General features: G+C 35.1%; 1 protein-coding gene across 7 annotated transcripts in view; it reads right to left on the bottom strand.

Moving 5' to 3' along the window:
• The window catches only part of TRIQK (triple QxxK/R motif containing), a 291,286-nt gene that overhangs the window by 190,665 nt on the left and 78,857 nt on the right, over positions 1-21,764 (bottom strand). The window contains exon 6 of one of the 7 annotated variants that reach the window (XM_049633162.1): positions 16,973-17,172. The exons of the other annotated variants lie outside the window; for them this stretch is intronic. Within the exon in view, the coding sequence (XP_049489119.1) occupies positions 17,059-17,172 (114 nt within the window). The 3' untranslated portion in view covers positions 16,973-17,058. Of the gene's footprint in view, positions 1-16,972; positions 17,173-21,764 lie in introns of those variants that run through there. 7 annotated transcript variants of the gene reach the window in all.

Below are 21,764 nucleotides of genomic sequence, written 5' to 3'. Positions count from 1 at the left end.
AAAAGACTGTCTCTGGAATCAGACATTTTTATTTTGGAAACCTAGAACCATTATTTCTAAATTATGACCTTGAAAAGGTCACTTCACTTTTTGAAGCTTCAGTTTCAGTGTAAAATAGGGAAAACAATGTTATCTCTCTCCCAGGGTTCTGTGAGGATCAAAGAAGATGATCACATGGGCTTACCAGCGCACCTAGACTGGCACGATGCTCAATAAAGGATACCTTCTGTTGCGATTTTTATTCCTAGGTAATTAAATGTAGTGGTTTTGGTAGTTGTAAGCGCACGCAATGCTCAAGGAAAGGGGTCAATATAATAGCATAATAAATTTTACAACTGTTAAAGAAATTATCATATGAAGAATATTAGTAACAAGCGTAATATGCCCTAATCTCCTCACATGTTAATATAATGCTCCATTAAAACGTTATTAATAATCATTAATGCTAATTGTATTTCAGAGTGAACTCTGCCAAGGTTCCCAAAGAACTGTGAAGTCATACATAATAAATGTCTAAAACATTATAAAAACTTGTGAAATAACAGTATTGATGTACATATAAGTGGTTCATTGAAAGTAACTGAAGAAAAGATAACCACTCTAATTTGCATATTTGTAAATGTGTTTCTGTATTTTAGTGTCCATTTATTCAGGACTGTAAAAAAAAGATATCTACTTCTCAGTGAATCATTACCATAGCCATCACTCACTGAGATGCTCCTGCAACCACAGTATTTTCAACAGGACAGGAATCCAACAGGACTGAGTCTGTTCAGTCCTTAATTTGGAGTGTGGTAGGCAATTCTGGAAGTTGCTAACCAAATGACCTTTTTCTCTGACTCTACTGTGTCATTCTAACATTTGGACATTCCTATTTATTTATTCTGTATTCAGTCCATTTATTGAGTTTCAGCAATCCAAGGCCAATGTAGGAAAGGATGTATTCGACACGGGGCCAGCCTGCAGGGGGATAAAAGGTTACATAAATAATTCGAATCCTTGATGAGCTGTGGTAAGTGCCTTATGAAAAGTACAGTTGTGCTCTGGGGAGGAAGAGAAAGTGCCATTTCAGTTGAGTCCTGAGGCACCAGTCCTATAGATTTGTGAGTGAGCAGGCGGCAGTGACAGTGGAAAAAGAACCTGGACAGGTGATAAAGCACCATCAAAAAGCAGGGAGGGGAAACAGGTGAGCACTGGGGAACAAATGGTTGTTTTTAGATTTAATTAGATTGGAACAAGGGGTTCATGTGGATTAAGGACTGAGAAATGCTAAGGACCATAGATCAAACCCCAAGGGATACTGAAATTTAAGGCCCAAGAGAGAAAAGGGAAGCCACACAGGGAGCTACACGGAATCAGGTGGAAAAGTGGAAAATAAAAATAATGTGGAGTCAGGAGAAGAAAGTGTGTCAAGTAGAAGATTGTTTCCAACAGTGTCCAAAGTGAGAGCTGAAAAGTGTCCATTGAGTTGGATAGTCAGGCCATTATCAGTAATCTCAGCTAGAACAGATGTAGAGATATGAGGAGGAGAATGTAAGTCAAAGTGCAATAGGTGGGGAAGGAAGGGGGGAGTTAGTGAACGTAGGTGAGCCTTGAAAGATTGCTTTTCCAACAGTTGGTTATGAAGAGAAAACTTAAAGCACAGTATTAAGGGCCTGGAAGAAGATGCTCACAGTAGGGAAAGAGGGGGCACGAGGCAGAAATGAGCACAGGGGTGAAGGTGGCAGGATGTGAAGTAAACACAGCTCGCCCCTTGGCTGGAGAAGGGAAGAAGAATCGGGTGGGCCAGCCAGGCTTCTACAGTAGGATGTGCCAATGTAGAAAATAGATGAGGAAGAGAATGCAGAAAGCAGATGATGAATTCTTCTTGGGATGATCTCATTCTGAGGTCCCTCTGAGTCTTATTTTGTAGATCAACGATCTCTAACGTAGAATCGGTGCATCTTAAGACACTAAAGATGTTTGCTATTCATTTCCTGGGCCACACTGCAGTTTACACATGTGTATTACATGTGGTTAATTTTATAAAAATTAGAATCTCTGTAACACTTTCTGATGAGATTGGAGTGACAATAAAAATTGTTTTTACTACTCAGAAATATGGAGCTTATCTTGTAGTATAGTACTTGTAAGAGCAGTAAAACTGAAGAGACGTTGCATTTTCTTTTGCAAAAATACAGATACTGCAGATTTGCTGGTCTTTTCCTTAATGAAACATGTTGTCTGCTTAGATCATAGGAGACCACGCTCAACTAGTGTTCCTACTTCAGTACCCACTTTTCTCAGCCTTTCTCCCTGGATCTTCCTCATCTTGCTGATTTCTTGATATTGACATGCCTAACGATTTTTCCAACAACCTCTCTTCTTCTCCATTTTAACTCATTCCCTAGGAGATCTCTTTCAACTTCATGACTTAAAATGTCAGCCTATATGACTTCCAAGTTTGTATTTTTGGCCTGGACCTCTCCTTCAAAACTTGAGTCTTGTGATATTCAACTGCCTATTCAACATCTCCACTTTAACTATCTCACATATATTTTTTTGAACACCTACGTGTGCCAGGCACTAGTTTCAGCACTTGGAATACACGTTTGACTAGGAAAAAAACCTCTGCCTTTATAGACCTTACATGCCAGTGGTTGAAGACTGAAAGACAGACTATCCAGAACAGATATTTGCAGAATGTTCAAAAGGGAGAGTGTTCAATATGAAGGAAAAGGACTATGCTAAATGGCTGGGGGATACTGGAGGCAGGAGAGGTGGCATCAGATTGCAATTTTAAATAGGGTAGTTAGGCCTCAAGGAGAAGGTGACATTTGAACAAAGATGAGAAAGAGGGGAAAGAATGAGTCATAAAGATAGAACAGTGAGTGCAAAGGCCCTCAGGTCGAAGCATGTCTGGTGCAATCAAACCTAGTGTGAATTGTGGCCATGTCAGAGCAAGTAGGAGAATGGGGACACTCATCCCACCCCCTCTACCTTCTGTTTTACCCAAGCACTTCTCATCTCCTGGCATCCTGTGTTTATGTATTTTTATATATTTTTTTCATTTGTCTATTTCATAACTCTTCTTACCTACTCTTCCAGAATGTGAGCTCTGTGTGGACAGGGATTTTATTCATTTTAGTTGACTACTACATTTCCAGTTCCTAAAAAGTGCCTTGCGGGGCGCCTGGGTGGCGCAGTCGGTTAAGCGTCCGACTTCACCCAGGTCACGATCTCGCGGTCCGTAAGTTCGAGCCCCACGTCAGGCTCTGGGCTGATGGCTCGGAGCCTGGAGCCTGTTTCCGATTCTGTGTCTCCCTCTCTCTCTGACCCTCCCCCGTTCATGCTCTGTCTCTCTCTGTCCCAAAAATAAATAAAAAACGTTGAAAAAAAACCAAACAAACAAACAAAAAAAAGTGCCTTGCATGTCGTGGACATGCAGTAAACATTTACAGAGTGAATGAATAAATTAGAAAGAACATGGCAGTATGGTAGACCTGTATCTGCTCACATTTATGCATCTTTTGATTTAAGACAGAAAAAATTGGGGTCTTTTGATTAAAGACAAAAAAAATTTGCTGTAGCCACAGGCTATTGAAGTCTGGGAAAAAATACATTACATATTTTTTTAAGAATATGTATCATAAGCTCTATAAGGCTAAAAGGAAAATAACGAATATATAAATATTACTAGGGAATATTTCTGGGTACTATGATTTGGGTTGAGGTTTTTTTTAATTAGTTTTATATTTTTTTTCTTTAATGAACATATATATTAAAGAATGATAAAACATAAATACACATCCATCTCCTAAGCCTGTGGTATTTGGTATATTGATTTGAACTTGTGAAAGAGAGAGAGGAGGTTAGTGTATATTAAAGCCTTGCTTTGGGATCTTATTATAATTTTTGGTTCAGTAGACTATAATTGTGGTGTCCCTCCACAAGCCACAATTTAATGAACCTGACGCCTCATTTCTAGGACCAAAGAGGATTGGGAAACCTGGAGCTCGATAATGCTGTTTTGTTTCATTAAATGTTCTCACTGTCTGTGTGGAAATAAATGTGACTTGTCCCTGACAGATGATAAAAGGCAGCAGACATCATTAGTGTCCATCACATGACTCCTGACACCTACTGGAGAGAGGGCCTCTGTTTGCTCATGATCAGAGGTAAAATCTTTCTACAGATTGATTTGAAATTGCTTCTTAACTTCAATGTTCAGATCTAGCCATGAAACCAAGAGTGCCTTCCTATTCCAACCTTAAAAACCTTCTGAGGTTTTAAATCATTTCAGCTCTGTATTTCAGTCTGTTTCAAGGGGCAGCAATGTTCACAAAGAAAGAGGGCTCCATGGAATGCTTTATTAGAATTTCAAAAAAGTGCCATCTCTCGAACTGCTCATTACCAGGAACAACCTGATGCCAAGCAATTTATGATTATTAAAACATATAATTTGCATATAAATTAAATGAATTAATAAATAGCAGAGATTACAGTAATGTGTTATATTTCCTTATTGTTTGCGATTTTAATTTTTACACATGCTAAAATAAAGAACAAAATATAAGTTTTCTTTTGTGTTTTTATAGAGAAAGAATTAAGAAAAATATGAATTGGAGAAATTAGCCTCTATTATTTCATGAGAATGTGTTCTCAGATGGGTGTTTCCCTTGAAACTTGGCTTCCTTTTAGAAAATTGAACTATATTTTAATTGTTTTAGCAGATACTTCGCAACATTTGTTCATGTAAGAAAAATTTTAAAGATCTATAAATAACCCAAATGTTTTGCTTTAAATATCACATATAAAAACATTTTCTTATATCAGTAAATGATAGCTTTAATAACCAAATAACAAATATTTATTGAGAAACTATTATGTGTAAGTTAATGTACCAGATACTATGGTAAAAATCAAAACTACTAGACCCCTCCCCTCAAATTATAGAGTCCAAATAGGGATATGCAACTTATAGACACACAAAAAATTTAAAATCAAAAGACAATAAAACCTGTAGAAAATAAATTCAAGGTGATCTTACACATTTAACCTAGAAAAGACTCAATCTCAAACTATTTCCAAAGAAATTCTGGGACTAGAAATAATAGTGTCCTCCTGAAACTGAATCTCTCCTCAAGTCTTCCCCCCAAAATGATAATATCAAAAAAGAGTACAGATAAAATCCCAAATGACTCAAGCCTTTATAGCTTTATTTATGGAAAATATCATGATCAAATTACCCATAAACAGAGATATAAACACCACATTCCAAAAGATCTCCTGAGCCTGTAGATGCCAAACACAGGAAAAAGGAAGCTTAAGAGATACCATTAGAAAGTGGAACACTTTTTATAAAAAGAAAGTACAATGCAAAGTGTCAGAATTTGGGGTCTAGTATCTGGTGGTTCACAGTATCAGCTACAGGAAAGAGGTTTGAGAAAGAGTGGTCCTGAAGAAGTCAGAAGTTTCAAAAAGCATTACTTCCTGGAGACAATCCTAAAAGTAGAGAAAATATTATCCCCATGAGGATGTAGTAGAAGTGAGAAAGAAGAAAGAAGAGAGGGAAACTGAGGATCTTTCAGAAATAAAAGACATAGGCATACGAATTCTGTCTCTCCTACCACCAAGACTATTCATATAAGAAACCAGCCTTACCATGCTGACAGAAGGGGGCACTCCTGGATTACAGACTCTACCCCCAAAATAAGTAGGAATAGGAAAAAAATATCAAGCCAACTCCATACAAAGCTAATGGAAGAAGAAAACCGAAAATTCAAATCAAAATACTTCAGCTGATGAAATGCTCCCTACCAAAGAAGAGAAAACAAAACAAAAACAAAAACAAAAACAAAAGGAAAAAGAAAAATCTGCAAAACAGAAGGGCACTCTAACACAATTTTTAACATAATTGAAAATCGTCAAATAAGCAGCTGTAGATTGGATATAGATATGCAGATATACATATGGATGTATTATTGATACACATAAGAATCAAAAATTTAAAAATGAATCCCATTACTTGAAAAAAAAGAAAGTAAATCATTAAGAGTTAATTAATCTCAGTGAACAACCAAAGAAAAATAAACAAGTCCATCTCAGAAATAAATAAATTAAAATGTATCCAAGGTATCATCGGTTCTAGTGAAACTGAGTAAGAGACTTTGAAGAAAAGCAAGAAAACAATCAAGAGGATAAAAATGAGATAAGCTAAAATGGTCAAAGAGAAAATGGTTGAAATGGAAGATATGCAAAGAGAGTTCAACATACATATAATTGAAGTCTTTGAAGAAGGAAAACAAAATGTGCTGTAACTGATACGTAAAACTATAATCAAAAGAAATTTTTCAGGACTAAGATAATAATTGTTTTTACATATTCAAAAGGCCCACTGTGTGTCTTTGAAAACTCAGAAACAAACTCTGAGACATGCCCTAGAGAAACAATTAAGAATTTAAAGGCCAAGAAAAACATTCAGCTTATACAGACAGTAAGATCAAATTACTTCCAATTGCTATTCAAAAAAAAAATAGGCTGGCATCAAACTTCTCAAGGGCAACATACAAAATAAAGCATCAGTGGAAAACGTGTTTTTAAAAATTTTATCGAAATCTAAGTTAGTTAACATATAGTGTAATAATGATTTCAAGAGTAGAATTTAGTGATTCATCACTTACATACAATACCCAGTGCTCATCCCAACAAGTGCCCTTCTCAATGCCCATCACCTTTAGCCCATCTCTCCACCCACCTCCCCTCCAGCAACCCTCAGTTTGTTCTCTGTATTTAAGAGTCTCTTATGGTTTGCCTCCCTCTGTTTTTATCTTATTTTTCCTTTCTTTCCCTATGTTTGTCTGTTTTGTTTCTTAAATTAGTGGAAAACATTTTAAAGAAATTCAAGGAAAGAACTTGCAAGCCAAGTATTTTAGAAACAGCCAACTGCCCCTCAAGTGTAAAGGCAAAAGAAAAACACTTTTTTTTTTTTAGGCTATTTTGAGAAAGAAAGAAAGCACAAGTGGGGGAGGGGCAGACAGAGAGAGAATCCCAAGCAGGCTCTGCGCTGTCAGAGCAGAGCCCTATGTGGGGCTCAAACTCACAGACCTTGAGATCATGACCTGAGCCAAGGTCAGGTCCTCAACCCCACTGAGCCACCCAGATGCCCCCAACAGAAAACCACTTTTAAACGTTCATGAATTCACATAATACTTTACATATGGGTCCTTCCTTGTGTGGATGGGCTTCATTCAACACGCACATAACCTGAAGATCTATGGCGAAAGAATTGATAAATATTTCATATATTTAATTTTAGAGTTAAATTTAAGAATAAAATACCTAAAAGGAGGGAAGGGGCAGGGATGGAAGGAAGAGAAGTGTGTATGCACTATGTGTTACGTAGGATATGCTCTGGCAAATTAGAAAGAAAACCTTTTGAAACAGAAGGAAAAGACAAAAGAGAAAGTAAAACAAGATTATTGACTGTTTTATAGGCAATGGATGGGAATTAAGGACATTGTGTAAGATTGACAGTCCCTAGAGTAAAAGGTATTTATGAAAAAGCTTACGAGCAAAAAAAAAAATGGTATAAGGGAAACCTCTAAATAAAAATACTAATGTTAAAAAATACCAAAATAATCTTTCTTTTAAAAATTTTTTTAATGTTTATTCATTTTTGAGCGACAGAGACAAGGCATGAGTGGGGGAGGGGCAGAGAGAGCGAGAGGGAGGCAGAACCTGAAGCAGGCTCCAGGTTCTGAGCTGTTAGCACAGAGCCTGACCTGCGGCCTGAACTCCCGAACTTCGAGATCATGACCTAAGCGGAAGTCAGATGCTCAAGCAACTGAGCCACCCAGGCGCCCTCCAAAATAATCTTTCTGAACAGCAGACACCTTTCAGATAAACACAGTATAATACCAAAACGCATGTGGCAACTGTAACATAAAATTATACACAGAATTGATACCAATAATGGTTCTCAGTGGTACAGATGGCAGTCATTCTGACTTCAGGGGCCATGTGGCGATGTCTGGAGACATTTTGGGGTTTAACTTTCGGTTCGAAATCTCGGGAGCTTCCCAGGTGAAATCTCAAACAGGCCCCCAGACGCAGCCGGCAAGGAGAGACCCAAGAAAGAGGCAGAGCACGCCAGGCTGGGAGGTGGCAGGTTTAACAAGCAAGGCTTGTTTGGACGGAGGCACTACCCAATCTTAAAAGTTCACACAGAGGGCTTACCCAGGTTCAGACAGTATGAAGTCCACAGTGCTCCGTCGAGGTTGCCGGCAGCCTTGACAATCAACGTTTCGTTTTCGGCTGCGAAGATCGCCTGGGAGCGGAAGTGCACTCCCAAGACAGGGGCGGGCCGAGGGACCTCCATCCCCATTGGTCAACCTCTGGATGACCTCCTCCCACAATAACTAGGGCAAGGAAGGTGCTGCTGGCATCTAGTTGCATACTAGCATCCAAGTATGCTGCTGAACACCCTGCAATGCACAGGACACATCTCCACAGCGAAGGATTATCTGGCTCATAATGTCAGTAAATGTGAACGTGGGGAAATCCTGTTCTAGGGAATGAGGTGTAGAACTTATTCATTCAGAAGTATTTACTGTGGTATAAACCATGGGTCTAGGGCAGCACTTGGCTTTTGAGATTCAGCATGAAACCCACAGTTCCTTTCTTAAGGAGCTCAGAGTCCAGTTGAAGAATCAGACACATAAATGGATAATCATGGAATAAATTCTATGTAAGAGAAGAATCGCCTTGGGTGGGTGGGGGACAGGAGCGGGGGGCTTATGAGGATAAAGTCCAGGGATTTATCTGGCAACAGATAAATCTTGGAAGGGGAGATATGTAGGCGCTTTACGGATTAAATAAGAGAAAATGGTTTTAGGCAGAGAAAGGAAAGAAGGTTAACGATGAGCACAAGAGGACAATAACCAAACTTCCTGCTCCACTATACCACATACATTCTGTATTCTAGACGCCAGCTGGAACTGGCCAAGCACTAATACTGGTTTTTCTCTTACTCGGAGTACCTTTTTCACCCTCTTTTTCTGTTTGATGAAACCATTACCATCTCTCAAGATCATATGTCATGACAGCAAGAATATTGTTTTTGCTTTCTAGTTCTTAATAGTCACAGATTTATTGCAAGCACAAAGCAAGTTCTGCCATGTGGCAAGTGCTCAATAAATATTTTTTGAATGAAAATGAATAAACTTAAATATCAGATCCTTTCTGAAGCATTCTTAAATTTCTCACTAAAAAATAAAAATAAAAATAAGAAAAGCAGAACTGTCTTTTTCCATACTAACAGTGGATAGATGGGGAATTGTGAAAGATGACTTATTAGTACCTGATGCATGCTTTATGGTTATTAAATGAAGGAAAAATAGAAGAACATAACAGGAAGAGAAGTGGACAGACTTAGCAAGTGTCTGGATTCATGATATAGCTCAGTTAAACACTGCCTTTCTAGTCCTCCCTGTAGAGTGGAGGATTGGATTATAATCCAATATCCAAAAATACCTTTTACCTTCTTGCTAGTCTTCAAACATACTCATACAGACACACATGTATACAGACACACAGACATGTATATTCAAGCAAAATAGAATCATATCACATGTATCCTATTTTTAAGTGCTTCACCTCTCCGTATCTCTCAGTAGGTATAAATATATATTATTTTAATGAATCCATCACACTTTATTTAATAGATGTAACACAATGCATTTAAAAAGACTCTTAGGCTGGACATTTACATTGCTTTCAGTTTTTTTGAGGTTACGAACAGTGCTGTGGTTAATATACTTTGTGCATTTTTGCACACTACAGGCATTATTATCTTGAAACAAATTTTCAGAGATATGAAGGCAACTAAAATATATATGAAATTTTAGATTTTTAAAGTACACTGCAAAAGTGTCTTCCAGAAAGTGTGTTCTCGAGATTACCATTCCCCCAAGCAGTATATGAAAGAAACTGTTTCTTCACATCTTTAATTAACACTGAGTGCTGGGCTGTGTGTTAGATTTTAATTTAATGTGTTGTAATCCATGAGTACTTCCTTTATGATTTCTGACTCATGAATCAATGCCTAGAAATAATTTCTCTACTAAAAGATTCTAAAAATGCTACAATTTCTTCTAATACTTTTTTCCCCATTTAGAAATCATAAATTTCATCAGAAATTAATCTTGTTTTAAGTCATGGTATAGGCATCTTTTAATTTTCAAATGGGTACTCAATTGTTTTAATATATTTAATAAATAATCTATCTTTCCATCTTCATGACTTACATAACACATTAAATATTTATATTTGGATCTATTTCCCGACTGCACATTTTATTGCTTGTCTACTCTCCTTGACTATGAGATTATTTTAATTATTATAACTTTATAATACACTTTAATATCTGGTGGATTAAGGTTCTCTTTTCTGTTTCCAATTTAGAAGAAAGTTTATATTTGTACGATATTGAATCATCTCATCCAGGGAGACAGTTGGTCTCGTTTTTATTAAAATTTGATTATGTTACCCTGTAAGGTCTTTTTTCCGATGAAGACTCTTCATATTTCTTGCTGATTTTTTTCAGGACAATTCATAATTTTGATTGTGATTGTAAAATATATTTTATATTATGATATTTAGCTATTATAATTATTAGAGCAATTGATTTTCACATCAATTTTGTGATTTTCTAAAGGACATTACATAAATCTTACTCAATATTTTAGTAGTTTTCCAGTTAATCATATAACCAGTAAATGTTAGCTTTTTTTCCCCACATTTACCACTTATTCCTATCGTTTTAAGAATCTGATTGCCCTGGCTATCACTTTTGGAAAAATGTAAAATCATATAAAAGCACAAAACTTTCATGAGTTTAATGATAATACCTTTAACATAAAGCATGATAATGGAATTTGTATTTCACTGCTGAAAGGAATGATGATTGCAATGGGTTGAAACACATTTCCCCTATGTAAAATCTATGACTTGACAAGGACAATAAAAGCAACAACAGGAACAGGAAAGTCAAATCTCCACTGGTCACTAATAGAGAGTGCTAACCTACTGACATTTGATAAAGGCAAAGGTTCAAGTATTTATCCTTCCTTTCTTGTTATGAACCATACCTTAAGGTAAACAAATAGTTTAGTGTTTTTTTTAAATAATTTCCCTTAAATACTGAAGGAAAGACAGAAAAATGTCATTTTGTAATACCTAATGAGATAACAGACCTAGGAAATAAATAAAATAAATAAAAACAAAAAAATAAAATAAATAAAACAACCAGAGATTATATGTCTTATTAAATATGATGGCATACCCTTGCCTTAAAAACAAATAATAGTAATAAAACTATCTGGATCTAATCCAGACTACGATTTAACTCCTAGTTACAGAAAATATAAAAAAATAGAAGGCTAAAATAAATAACAAAATGAAAAAGACCAAATCTAGACTATTGGATATTCAAGAGGACAAATAACTTGGTTTCTTCAACAAATCAATGGCATTAAAGAAACAGAGGTTTGCTATAGAATAAAAGAAATTTAAGAGGCATACTATCAAATACAGTACAGATCTTGAATCAAAACCTATTATTAATAGATATCATGAAGACAATTAGGGACATTTTAATATGGACTTGGTAATAAATGATAAGAAGAAATAACTATTTAATCCTATTAGCTGTGATAATAGCTTCTTAGTAATGAAAGAAAAAAAAAACCCAAACAAATAACAAACAAACAAATGCAAGTTCTTGTGAAAGATCTATACTGAGATATTTATAGGTAAAATGTCCTCTTATTTAGGATTTGCTTTAAAATACCTCAGGTTACAAAAAAAAAAAAAAAATGGGGGAAACACAAACGAATGGCAAAATATTGATAATTGTTCAGTTTAGGTGATGGGTACACTGGGGTTCATTATCCTCTTCTCTCTAGTTTTGTGTAATGCATGTGGTTAGTGATAAAAAAAGAAGCCAGTAGTAAGAAGTGAGAGATAGTGGGAAAAGCAGATGAGGATCAATCTTCATTTTAAGCAACAGAGTAGAGGCAGTTAACCTAGTAAGTACATACTTAAGTATGACCTAACGTACATGTGAGGTTCATACAAACTGAGAAAGGGAATGTTGTTAAAGACTGCCTAGAGTTTAGAACTGGAACAGACAGAGGAGAAGGCGAAGGGTCGGAGTAGGTGACGACGGGTAGGTAAAGGGAGCGATGGCACTCCAAATGGCCATAAGCGCACTCGCTACCTGGACTATTGTTTGGGAACTAGCGTACTAAAGAACTGTTTCTGTCTGAATGATTTCTCTTTGATCTTCCAACCGGTATGTGAGCATAGCAGCGTTCCACGCAAAGCATCCCATTGCGGCTAACAGTGTGACCTCCTTCTCATGGACATTACACCGAAAGTTATATCTGGACATGGTTTATTTATAAAACCTTCTCTTAAAAAAGACTAATTGCTGCAATTTAAGAGACCTAAAATGTCTTTAACCCCACTTTGTAAATATGAAAACAGAAAAAAAAAAAATCTCTGGTTTCTTTGTGTTATCCCTAGGAAGTACAGAGAAGGCAATCCGATGAAGACCTGCCTTGTCACATTCAATAGAGCAACTGCAGAAGCAATTTGTTACAAGCAGATGGATAGCTGAACACTAAAAAGGATAATAAACTAGAACGAAATTAGATATTGAAATCAATTTCTTTTAGGCTTACCATGAAACTTCAGATTTACACAATTGTATTTGAAGAAGTCAGAAAAAAAAAAAATGCCATACTAAGATGGGTGCCCGTGAAAACAGAACTTTACACATGCTATAGCCTTTATAGTCACCATTTACTTGGTTGGTTCAAATATTTATAGTTCATTGTTATGACTGCCAAAACTGGCAACCACAAGGATTGTTGTCTCAATTAGGACAGTAAACAGATTGTCTCTTTTTTTAATGAAAAAATCTAAAATGTAATACTTCACAGTTTAACATGTTTATTCATCTAAACGAGCTAAAAAATAATGGTGCGACATCTGTTCGAGAGGCACTGGTACCTCAAATTTTGGCTGCCTCCCCACCAATTTGGTTGTTGTTTTAAAAAATGAAGAATAGGAGGGGGTACTGTCATCAAAAAATCTTCTGGCATGTAAAGTATCTTATTTTTCTTGAAATAAGGATCTCATGTCTGTTGCTAGGGATAAAAAAAAAATTATTTAAGAATGAGGCACTATGTTGAATAGGGCAGCAGTTCAATTGTTTTAGATGAATTTACTGGCCCGCTATGGATATTTCCACACTGGTATAGTTCTTTGAGTGACTCTCCCAGCTCCCTCCATACTCACCTGCATACCTAAAATACAAAATAAAATAGTAAAAATGTTTCTGTTGGCACTGAATTCATCTGCTAGGCTTTTTTTTTTTTTTTTTTTTTTTTTTTACTGTGGGTTGTACTGATTGTAGGTCTGATGTCAGTGGAACAAAATCTAGCAAACATCATTCTATCTAGGCTGCATTGGAGCAGTTCTAATAAAAGAAGGCAGTGCTGCTAAGGGAGAAGTGGTAGGAACCTCCCCAGAGAAGTCCAAGGTAAGTGTGCTTATCTCTGGCTCAACAACCTTACATTATGGATGAAATATGTGAAAAGGCTGGAAGTTTAATTTCTAGAAGTTTTATTTCTGAAGCCCGCCTAAATAAAGCATAATTTACTCTACTGAATTATCACTGACTGTATCATTCTAGAATCTGGAAAATCTAGTGCTTTAGTGCTCACATAAATTTAAGCATTATAATGAAAATTTAGTTTTATTTTTGTTGGGCGTGAGGATGTATACTAAGTTAAATTAAAAACACTGCGTGTGTTTCTCAACAATAGTGATAAAAATAACATATTCGATTTCCTAGAAAAGAGCAATGTTTCCGTTCTAGAGCAAATTTAACGCTAGTTGTCTTGATCTTAAAATGAACAGGTTGAAACATGTATTTGTCCTAGTACATCCAATGACCATAAATGCTAAATGCGGAGTTAACCAATATAGTGATTTCTAAGTTTTATTTATTGTGCAAATAATTTTTGATCATCTATTACATGCAGCACTGTACCAGACTCTGAGAGGACTAAAAGAAATTAGCTTAAATTTTAACATGCATTTATTAAATATGTGCAGATCACTATGCTACTGGAATTACAGAAATGGAAAAGAACATATTTTCAGGATCTTGCAATCACTGGTTGGGGTGGAAGTATTCCTGAAAAATTAAAAAGACTGAAAATCTTCAAGTATTTGCCAACTTAAAACAAACTCCGTATCGGTCCTATGATATGCTTTTTGTTCATTTGTTTTAAAAGAAATCCTAGATGGGGTTATCTTTTCACAGTATCTCCTCTCAGATGAATTTGTATGTGCTTTATTTTGCAAAATAAGAACCAGCACCTCTTTGAACTTCATTCACAGTATCCCTGAGGCTGGATGTGAGGTCTACGGCATTAGCTGAAATTTATCCTGCAGACCCTGTTAACAAATAGATTCTAACATTCTGAAAAGTCACCTCAATTTTTCTGTTCTTGTCTTTTGGATTCCTCTGAGCAGTGAATTACTGGAGGAGAAAAACCCATGCCTGAAATTTGTGTCTGGTGCCAGTCTCAGATTTATGCCAAACACCGCTCACTGTTCAGAAGTGTGGTCCCCTGAAAATGCAGGCCGAACATCACCTCTCTGTCTTCAAAGATTCAAACCAGATTTCAACCTGGGATTTCTCTGCAGGCTGCTTCCCAGACAATACGAATATGAAAAATGTGCATTTCATGAAAACGGTGTTGTATTGTTGTCTCTGTTTACCTGCTATTTATTAAAGTCAATGTTGAGCCTTTGGGACTTGTGGTTCTCTGGAGCCGTCGTAAGGTCAGTTATACAAATGGACTAGCCAGAGACTCAGGGTATCGATAAAACGAGGTAATGAAACCTGCCTGTAATTATACTATGTATAAACTAATATTTATTACTATCAGAAACAACTTTTTCCCCTCAAAAAACACCTCAAGAACAGAAGGGGACAGTAACATTTTTTTTCCCACAGTAGTGAATTTTCAGACATTTCCAAGAGTATATTCACCTATTTTAAATACTGTGAATTCTGTTATATCTCACTTGGATAGGTATCTAATAAACAAATTATTATATATCTTCTCATTTAAACTACCAGTGAAATTAGAAATAATCTTTATTTGATATGACTGTTTTTAACACCATATGGGAGGTAAAAGAACTAAGTGAAAATTGTTCACGTAAATGTGATAGGAGTGAGGGAAAAGCAGTATTTCTTGACATGTGGCGTGTCACTCAGGAAAGGAAAAGGCCCATCATATCCAAAATGCCAGCTTGGATATTCCCTTGCCACCCACTTCACGAACAGACATACCACATGGCATTAAATGCTGCAACCTTTCCTAAAAATGCCACTTGGATTGGTCTGCTGTGGTGAGTGTATAAGAACTCTTGGTCTGTCTCATGAGTTTGTGATTTCAAGGAGAAGAATCCAGTAAATAACACTGGCTAAATTTTGCCCTCAGATGTTTGGCATAAATGATCTGTGAGGATCCTGGAACTTTTGGCTGTTTTCACGTTGATGAAATAAATTATGCTACTTGAAAAAATTCTACAGAACATAATGCTATACAGTCATCGTCAACTATCTGCAAAAGTCTCAAAGAAGATCTAGGGAATTTATCAACGTCTTTCTTCTCTTGGCAAATATGAAAACAACCTTAACATTTTATTTGCTCTTCATAAATACAATGTATATGATATAAAACCCTTTGTGCACATGTTTCAAACTATTAATTTTCTATGCTTCTTTCTATAAGGTAATAGTAGCTAACAAATGTGCTGTGGACACATATTTTCCCATTTTCAAGGCTTTATGTATTCGTGTGTTCTAAAGTTATTTTAAAAACTCCATTACCAGTAAAAATATTGAATACATTGATTATTATACTCCAACAAATGCAAAATATCTTGAAAATTTATATAAACAAAAAATTACCTATGTGAGTAGTGAGGCATACATTTTCTTTCATTATTTATTTTTCACAAAACAGTTGTGATTGACTAACTCTCAAGAGACAAAATGTAATTTTGTAAACCCACTTCGTATAGTTCAGATTTAAGAGGCAACCCAAGAAGATTATTCCAAGTAGGTAGGACTTTGTTACTGTTATGTGGAAAAAAAAAAACCCTGCACAATTAAATGACAGATTGTTACATATCTCCCTAACAAGAGGGGCAAACTGATACTGCAAGCAGTCAGAACAACATAATTAAAATAGAATTCCAAGTTTATATTAATAGAATAATAAGTTAATTAAAATCAAGATCAACTGAACTTTGTATTTACACCAGTTCAGACAGCCCAGGAGGAAAGGAACTCTATTTTAGAGACATATGTGACTCTTTGAGCTTCTGTCATCCAGGTGCCATTTCTGATGGAGCACATGTGCACTGAACAGTTGGCAAAGAAGGAAAAAGATTACTGTAGATGTATGTGCAGATAGTTCCTCTAATGATATAAAATATGTCTGGAAAGAAAGCAGGGCTTCTTTGTAAAATGAAAAATTCCCCATGACTTTTTATTCCTTCTTAGGCTCTGAATCTGATTTGAGAATGTTTCTGTAAATGAGGATATATACTTTTACTTATGATGTATATGGAACAAAAATAGATTTAGTAATCTGTAAGCGATGAAGTTATACACATAAATTGGCTAAGACATCCGAAGAATTTGGGATCTGTTTTCCATTTTATCTAAACGCACCATGAATAGGTTGCCTGTCAAAGTACAAAGATTTTTATAAAAGTATCCGGGAGCATACATTATACTACATTGCTAGGTAAGGTTCTTTTCTTGATATCCTATGCAACTATTTAAAAAGATATTTCTGAAAACTAAAAATACCAGCAGAAAGAATCCAAGATGTTCCAGTTTCAGTACTTTAGAAAGTATTGGTCCCAAGGGGTGCTTTTATGAAATTATTTCCCTTTAATGCATTGATTGCTGTTCAGCTAATCTTCATCTGGTTTCAGATCAGGGTCAACATCTGTGGACAGTCTGAGATAAAAGAAAGCATAGAAAGCCAGTAGGAGGGCCAATATAGCTGCAAGTACGAGGCCAACTTCCTGAGGAGGAAAAAAGAAAAAAAAAAAAAAAGTAGGGTTGAAATTGATGAAGAGATTGGTTAATGTTATGAGTTTCATCAGATAAAATCACCATATAATTCCATCATCTAGAATAATAGTTTGAACCTAATAATCACATTCTTTGTGATTATCACTTCTTGTCATGAAGTAAAGTAACTTATTTTGTACCTGACAACACGCACTGCAATGACAAGTACATCAGTGGGTGACTCATTCCTACTATTATTTCCATTTAATTTGTTTGTGCTTTTCTCATAGTAAAATTAAAATTTGTAATTTTAATATTTGCATAGTTTGGATATGAAGACACCAGTGCAAGCAGTGTGGTTCATGCTCACAGTTTGCCTGTTCTCTAGTGGAGTAGGCCTAATTTTATTTACTGCTTCAATACATTTGTTATTAGTTATAGCTTTTGGACACAGATTTTTAAAACATCTATCTTTCTTTTTCTAATGGGAAAAAACTCCTATGACAACCAGTTTCTAACTAATGTCTCTGCAAATCTTTATTAAATATTATTTTGTTGAAACTCTAATTTTTAAACTCTAAATCCTATAGTTTATAATGTGGGGGAACAAAACAGTACTTTTCGCTCGTGGAGGATGACACGGTGTAATTTATCAGAACTGTGAAGGGTGATTCTGAATATTTCATCTGGTGATTTGGTGTGGGTCATATTAGTTAATTAAAATGGAGGTCGAAAATTTACTGTATGTATTATGGGAAAAATCCCATTATCTCTTAAAAAGTCTATAAACTTCATGTATAATGAAATATATGGTATGTACTATGTTGTATACACACACACACCATTAAGAAATGTTCTCAATATTAACATATCATTTAGCTAAAAAGAGCAAAAAAGAGCAACTAATGCCAGTTTCATACCCTAAAGAGCCTAATATGCCTTTCTAATTTTCAATTGTGTATCACACCCATTCCTGGCATTGTTTTATGGAGAAGCAGTTTATTTGCATTTACATGAATATATTTTACATTTCATCAGAATGTACAATTAATAATTCAACATATGCCCCCTAATAAACTTTAAAAACATTAAAATGAATTTGATTTAGAATCAACACGAAATTTTTACCTGGATGTTGAAATTACAAATGGGTGCTTTATACAGATATTTAGCTTCAAAGTTACATTGATTTAGATTTCCAAACTATGAAAATAAGCAACTGATGAGAATCATGGAGTTGACAGAGTCAGTGTCAACTGTCTTTGTAAGATTTGATTTTTTTAAATCTGATACATCAATATAATGTCAAATGAAAGTGAGTTTTTCTTTGTTGCAGTTGGAACACTGGCATCTCGAAAGGGCATGGCGGCATCAGACAGGTTTCATTTATATTCTTATACCCACAGCTGTGCTCCCAGACCCATCTGGTTACACAGCTACTAATTTTAAGAGGCTGTAATAAACAAGTGACACACAACTGCAAACTCCATCTGTTCTGTATAGTGGACAACAAAATTGTCCAACAGCAGTCACCGTCCGCACAAGCTTCAAGCGAGAATGTAGTTTTTACTCTTGATTGGAGGCCATCATCTCCATCTCATTTGATAATCACCTCTAATTGCTGCTTTTCAACTGCTCCTTGTCCCTTCAAACAACTCTTTATCATCTACACTATACATTTTCAGACTATCCAGAGGCATGAAAAAGGGTTTTAAGGGTAGAAAACAAAGAACATTCATAGAATACAACTTCAGAGGATCCATTAATTCAATTAATTCTATTGAATATATGGTGCAGGAGGTTGGGCTAGGAATGGAGAGGAATAGCATCATTTTTTTTTTTTAATGTCCCTATTCTGTTGAGGAAATGAGCATTGTGGGGACTGGATGTGTAAAGGGTTAAAACAATGGTAAAATTTGAAAATACTGCTTTCAGGGTGCTGGTGACACTAACCATAACTTACAGACCTGTAGGCATTTATGACCCCCCACCTCCTGGCCATTTTTAGTTTTACATCAGAAATAACCAACAAAACAAAACAAAACAAAAAACTAACATTTCCAGATGGCTCATCCCAAGAGGTTGTTCGCAGGATATGGTTGACACTCGAATATTTTATTTGTATAACAAATAAATTACATTTTTGATCCTTATTCTTTTATTATGATTATACCTTTCAAATAAGCCATTTAAACAAATTAACACATATAAATTATCTTTTTCCTCCTAAATACTAGAACACATGGGTATTTACACTCTAAAAAACTTTAGTCATGTTGTAGTTCTTGAAAAATAATCTAACTGAACATCAACCAAATAGCAAATATTAGTTGTACAAATATTTTTTAGGTGGCACTCATTTCATACTGGGTCATAAATTATAACATTTTGTTAACATTGGTAAGACATAGGAAATAAAACAGCTTCTAAAAAGAAATTAATTCTAGATTTTGACACAGTAATAGTCACATCTTATTCTGAATCATTACTGGTCTCTCAAAACATTTTCTGTCACCAAACATACATTTACAAAAAAGTGCTAAAAGTCTTTGAGCATAAAGACTACATTGTGTAGTTCTTTATATCGCTGGTCCCAGTTTTCTCAATCAATACTGTTGATTTTATATGGTAAGGAAATCTCCTGTCTTACTCATCTTTCTTTCTTACAGGTTCTACAACACTGTAATACTTACAGCATTTCTAAATAAATAATGAAGGGTTGAGTAAGATTTATATAATCTATACATAAAGTATATTAAAATGATGCAATACTTTGAAAACTTTCTAACAGTAATCTTGGTATCTCCAAAGCAAAACCGAGAACATTTTATAATATATAATATAATGACACAATACAGACTTAGTTGAAGCAGGGGATCTGAAGGCCAATGACAAACACCCAAGGGAAGTCTTATTTGTACAAACCAGTAATGGCTAATTCAGAGAAATATCTTCTCCATCAGCTAACCATTCACAAGTGAATTCTGTGCACTAGGTTCAATGTTAAGTGCTCTCATTGTGTTATTTAACTCTCCTGACATCCCTGTGAGGGAATGGTATATTCGCCATTTTGCAAATATGCCAGCTCAGACTGGCTAGACGATGGTAACAGTAAGAGGCAAGAAGAATGTGATCCTAGGGCTCTTTATTCTGTGTTCAGTGTTGATATTGCTGTTATTTTTCTATTCCATGCATCTGTTCATATTTTCTATAGATTTAAATTATTTTAAGAGCCTAACTAGGATTCATTCTAAAAATAAGTAGTAAAGTGATAAAATATTGTACTATTATGGTCATCCTATATCAACGAGATAAGAGTCAAACATGTTTGATGTTCATTAGTCCTTAGTTGCTTCTCTGACATTATCAATATGGATAAAATCACTCACTGGGGAAATTAAACAGCATTAAATGGCAATTGCTGAAAGAAACTTCGTTATTTAAAATCCTATGCTAAAATGACAAGGCAATCAAAGTTTGACAGGGCAAACTAATTAGTATGCCAGATCTGAAATGTAAAACACCTCCATGGTTCTGATTCTAAAAAGTTTCATATCATTTTAATGGGCTCTTCAAATAATTTTTCAAGCAAAGTAAACAATGCTTAAAGTTAAGGGTTTTGTTTACCATAGGTTTACAAATCAAAATGATATGCTAGCTTATTGAAAAGGAGCTATGTTCTGATGTCACTTAGAAGTTCTTTTGTACATACTTTAAATCATAAATGAAATCAGAAAAATTTTTTTCTCATAAAAAGAATTTGCTTATATTCTACATTGTTTTTAAAAAGATATTAGATAATTGTGCTGTAAGGTAGATTTATCTCATACTAAAGTCATTCCCTCAAATTGAAATAATAACAAAAACTATAAGAAAAAACAAAAGAGGATGTGCATATATTAGTAAATGAGTGGTTGCACTATATCTCAAATTCGAATTTGTAGTTGCTCATTATATTGTGCCACAAGTGGATTTTGCTACACCATTATCTTTCTTTAAAACAAAACAAAACAAAACAAAACAAAACAAAAGAAACCAAAACACTGCATTGTGAGAGGTAAAAGTGAGGGATATAAGTGCCTTGGTGGAAAATGACAAATAATGCTCTCACTACAAGAGACAACCATCAGGTAACTAATTGAAAAACAAAACAAAACAAAACAAACAAAAAAACCCACAAAACAAAAACAAAACAAACCCAAGTATTACTTTTAGAAAGATGATGTCCCAGAAATAATTTTACAGATGAATAAAATTTCATGTGAAATTAGAAGAAAACTCCAAAAGATTAATCATCTCTCTTTTAAACAAAAAGGCAATTCACTTTTTTCATTAAAAACTGACAAAACAGCACTAACTGAGATTGTTGTTGTGAAAACATACCGTATCACACGGCAATGCTTGATCAAAATCAGCAATCAGGAGTAAAAAGAAGGCAGTGTTTCGTGATCATAATAGCAAATTCTGGAAGACAACCAAATATATCATCTGGCAGTTCAACAGCTGTTACGGCTTGGTAGTAATACCTTGGCATTTGCTATAAGCTATAACTTAGAAAAATTGATTTTTCATCTGCCAGATAAAACCAAAATCTCTTTTTAAC

Source organism: Panthera uncia, chromosome F2 (assembly GCF_023721935.1).
Source record: "Panthera uncia isolate 11264 chromosome F2, Puncia_PCG_1.0, whole genome shotgun sequence".
NCBI classification, from domain to species: Eukaryota; Metazoa; Chordata; class Mammalia; order Carnivora; family Felidae; genus Panthera; species Panthera uncia.
This window is presented reverse-complemented; position numbering and strand designations above follow the sequence as displayed.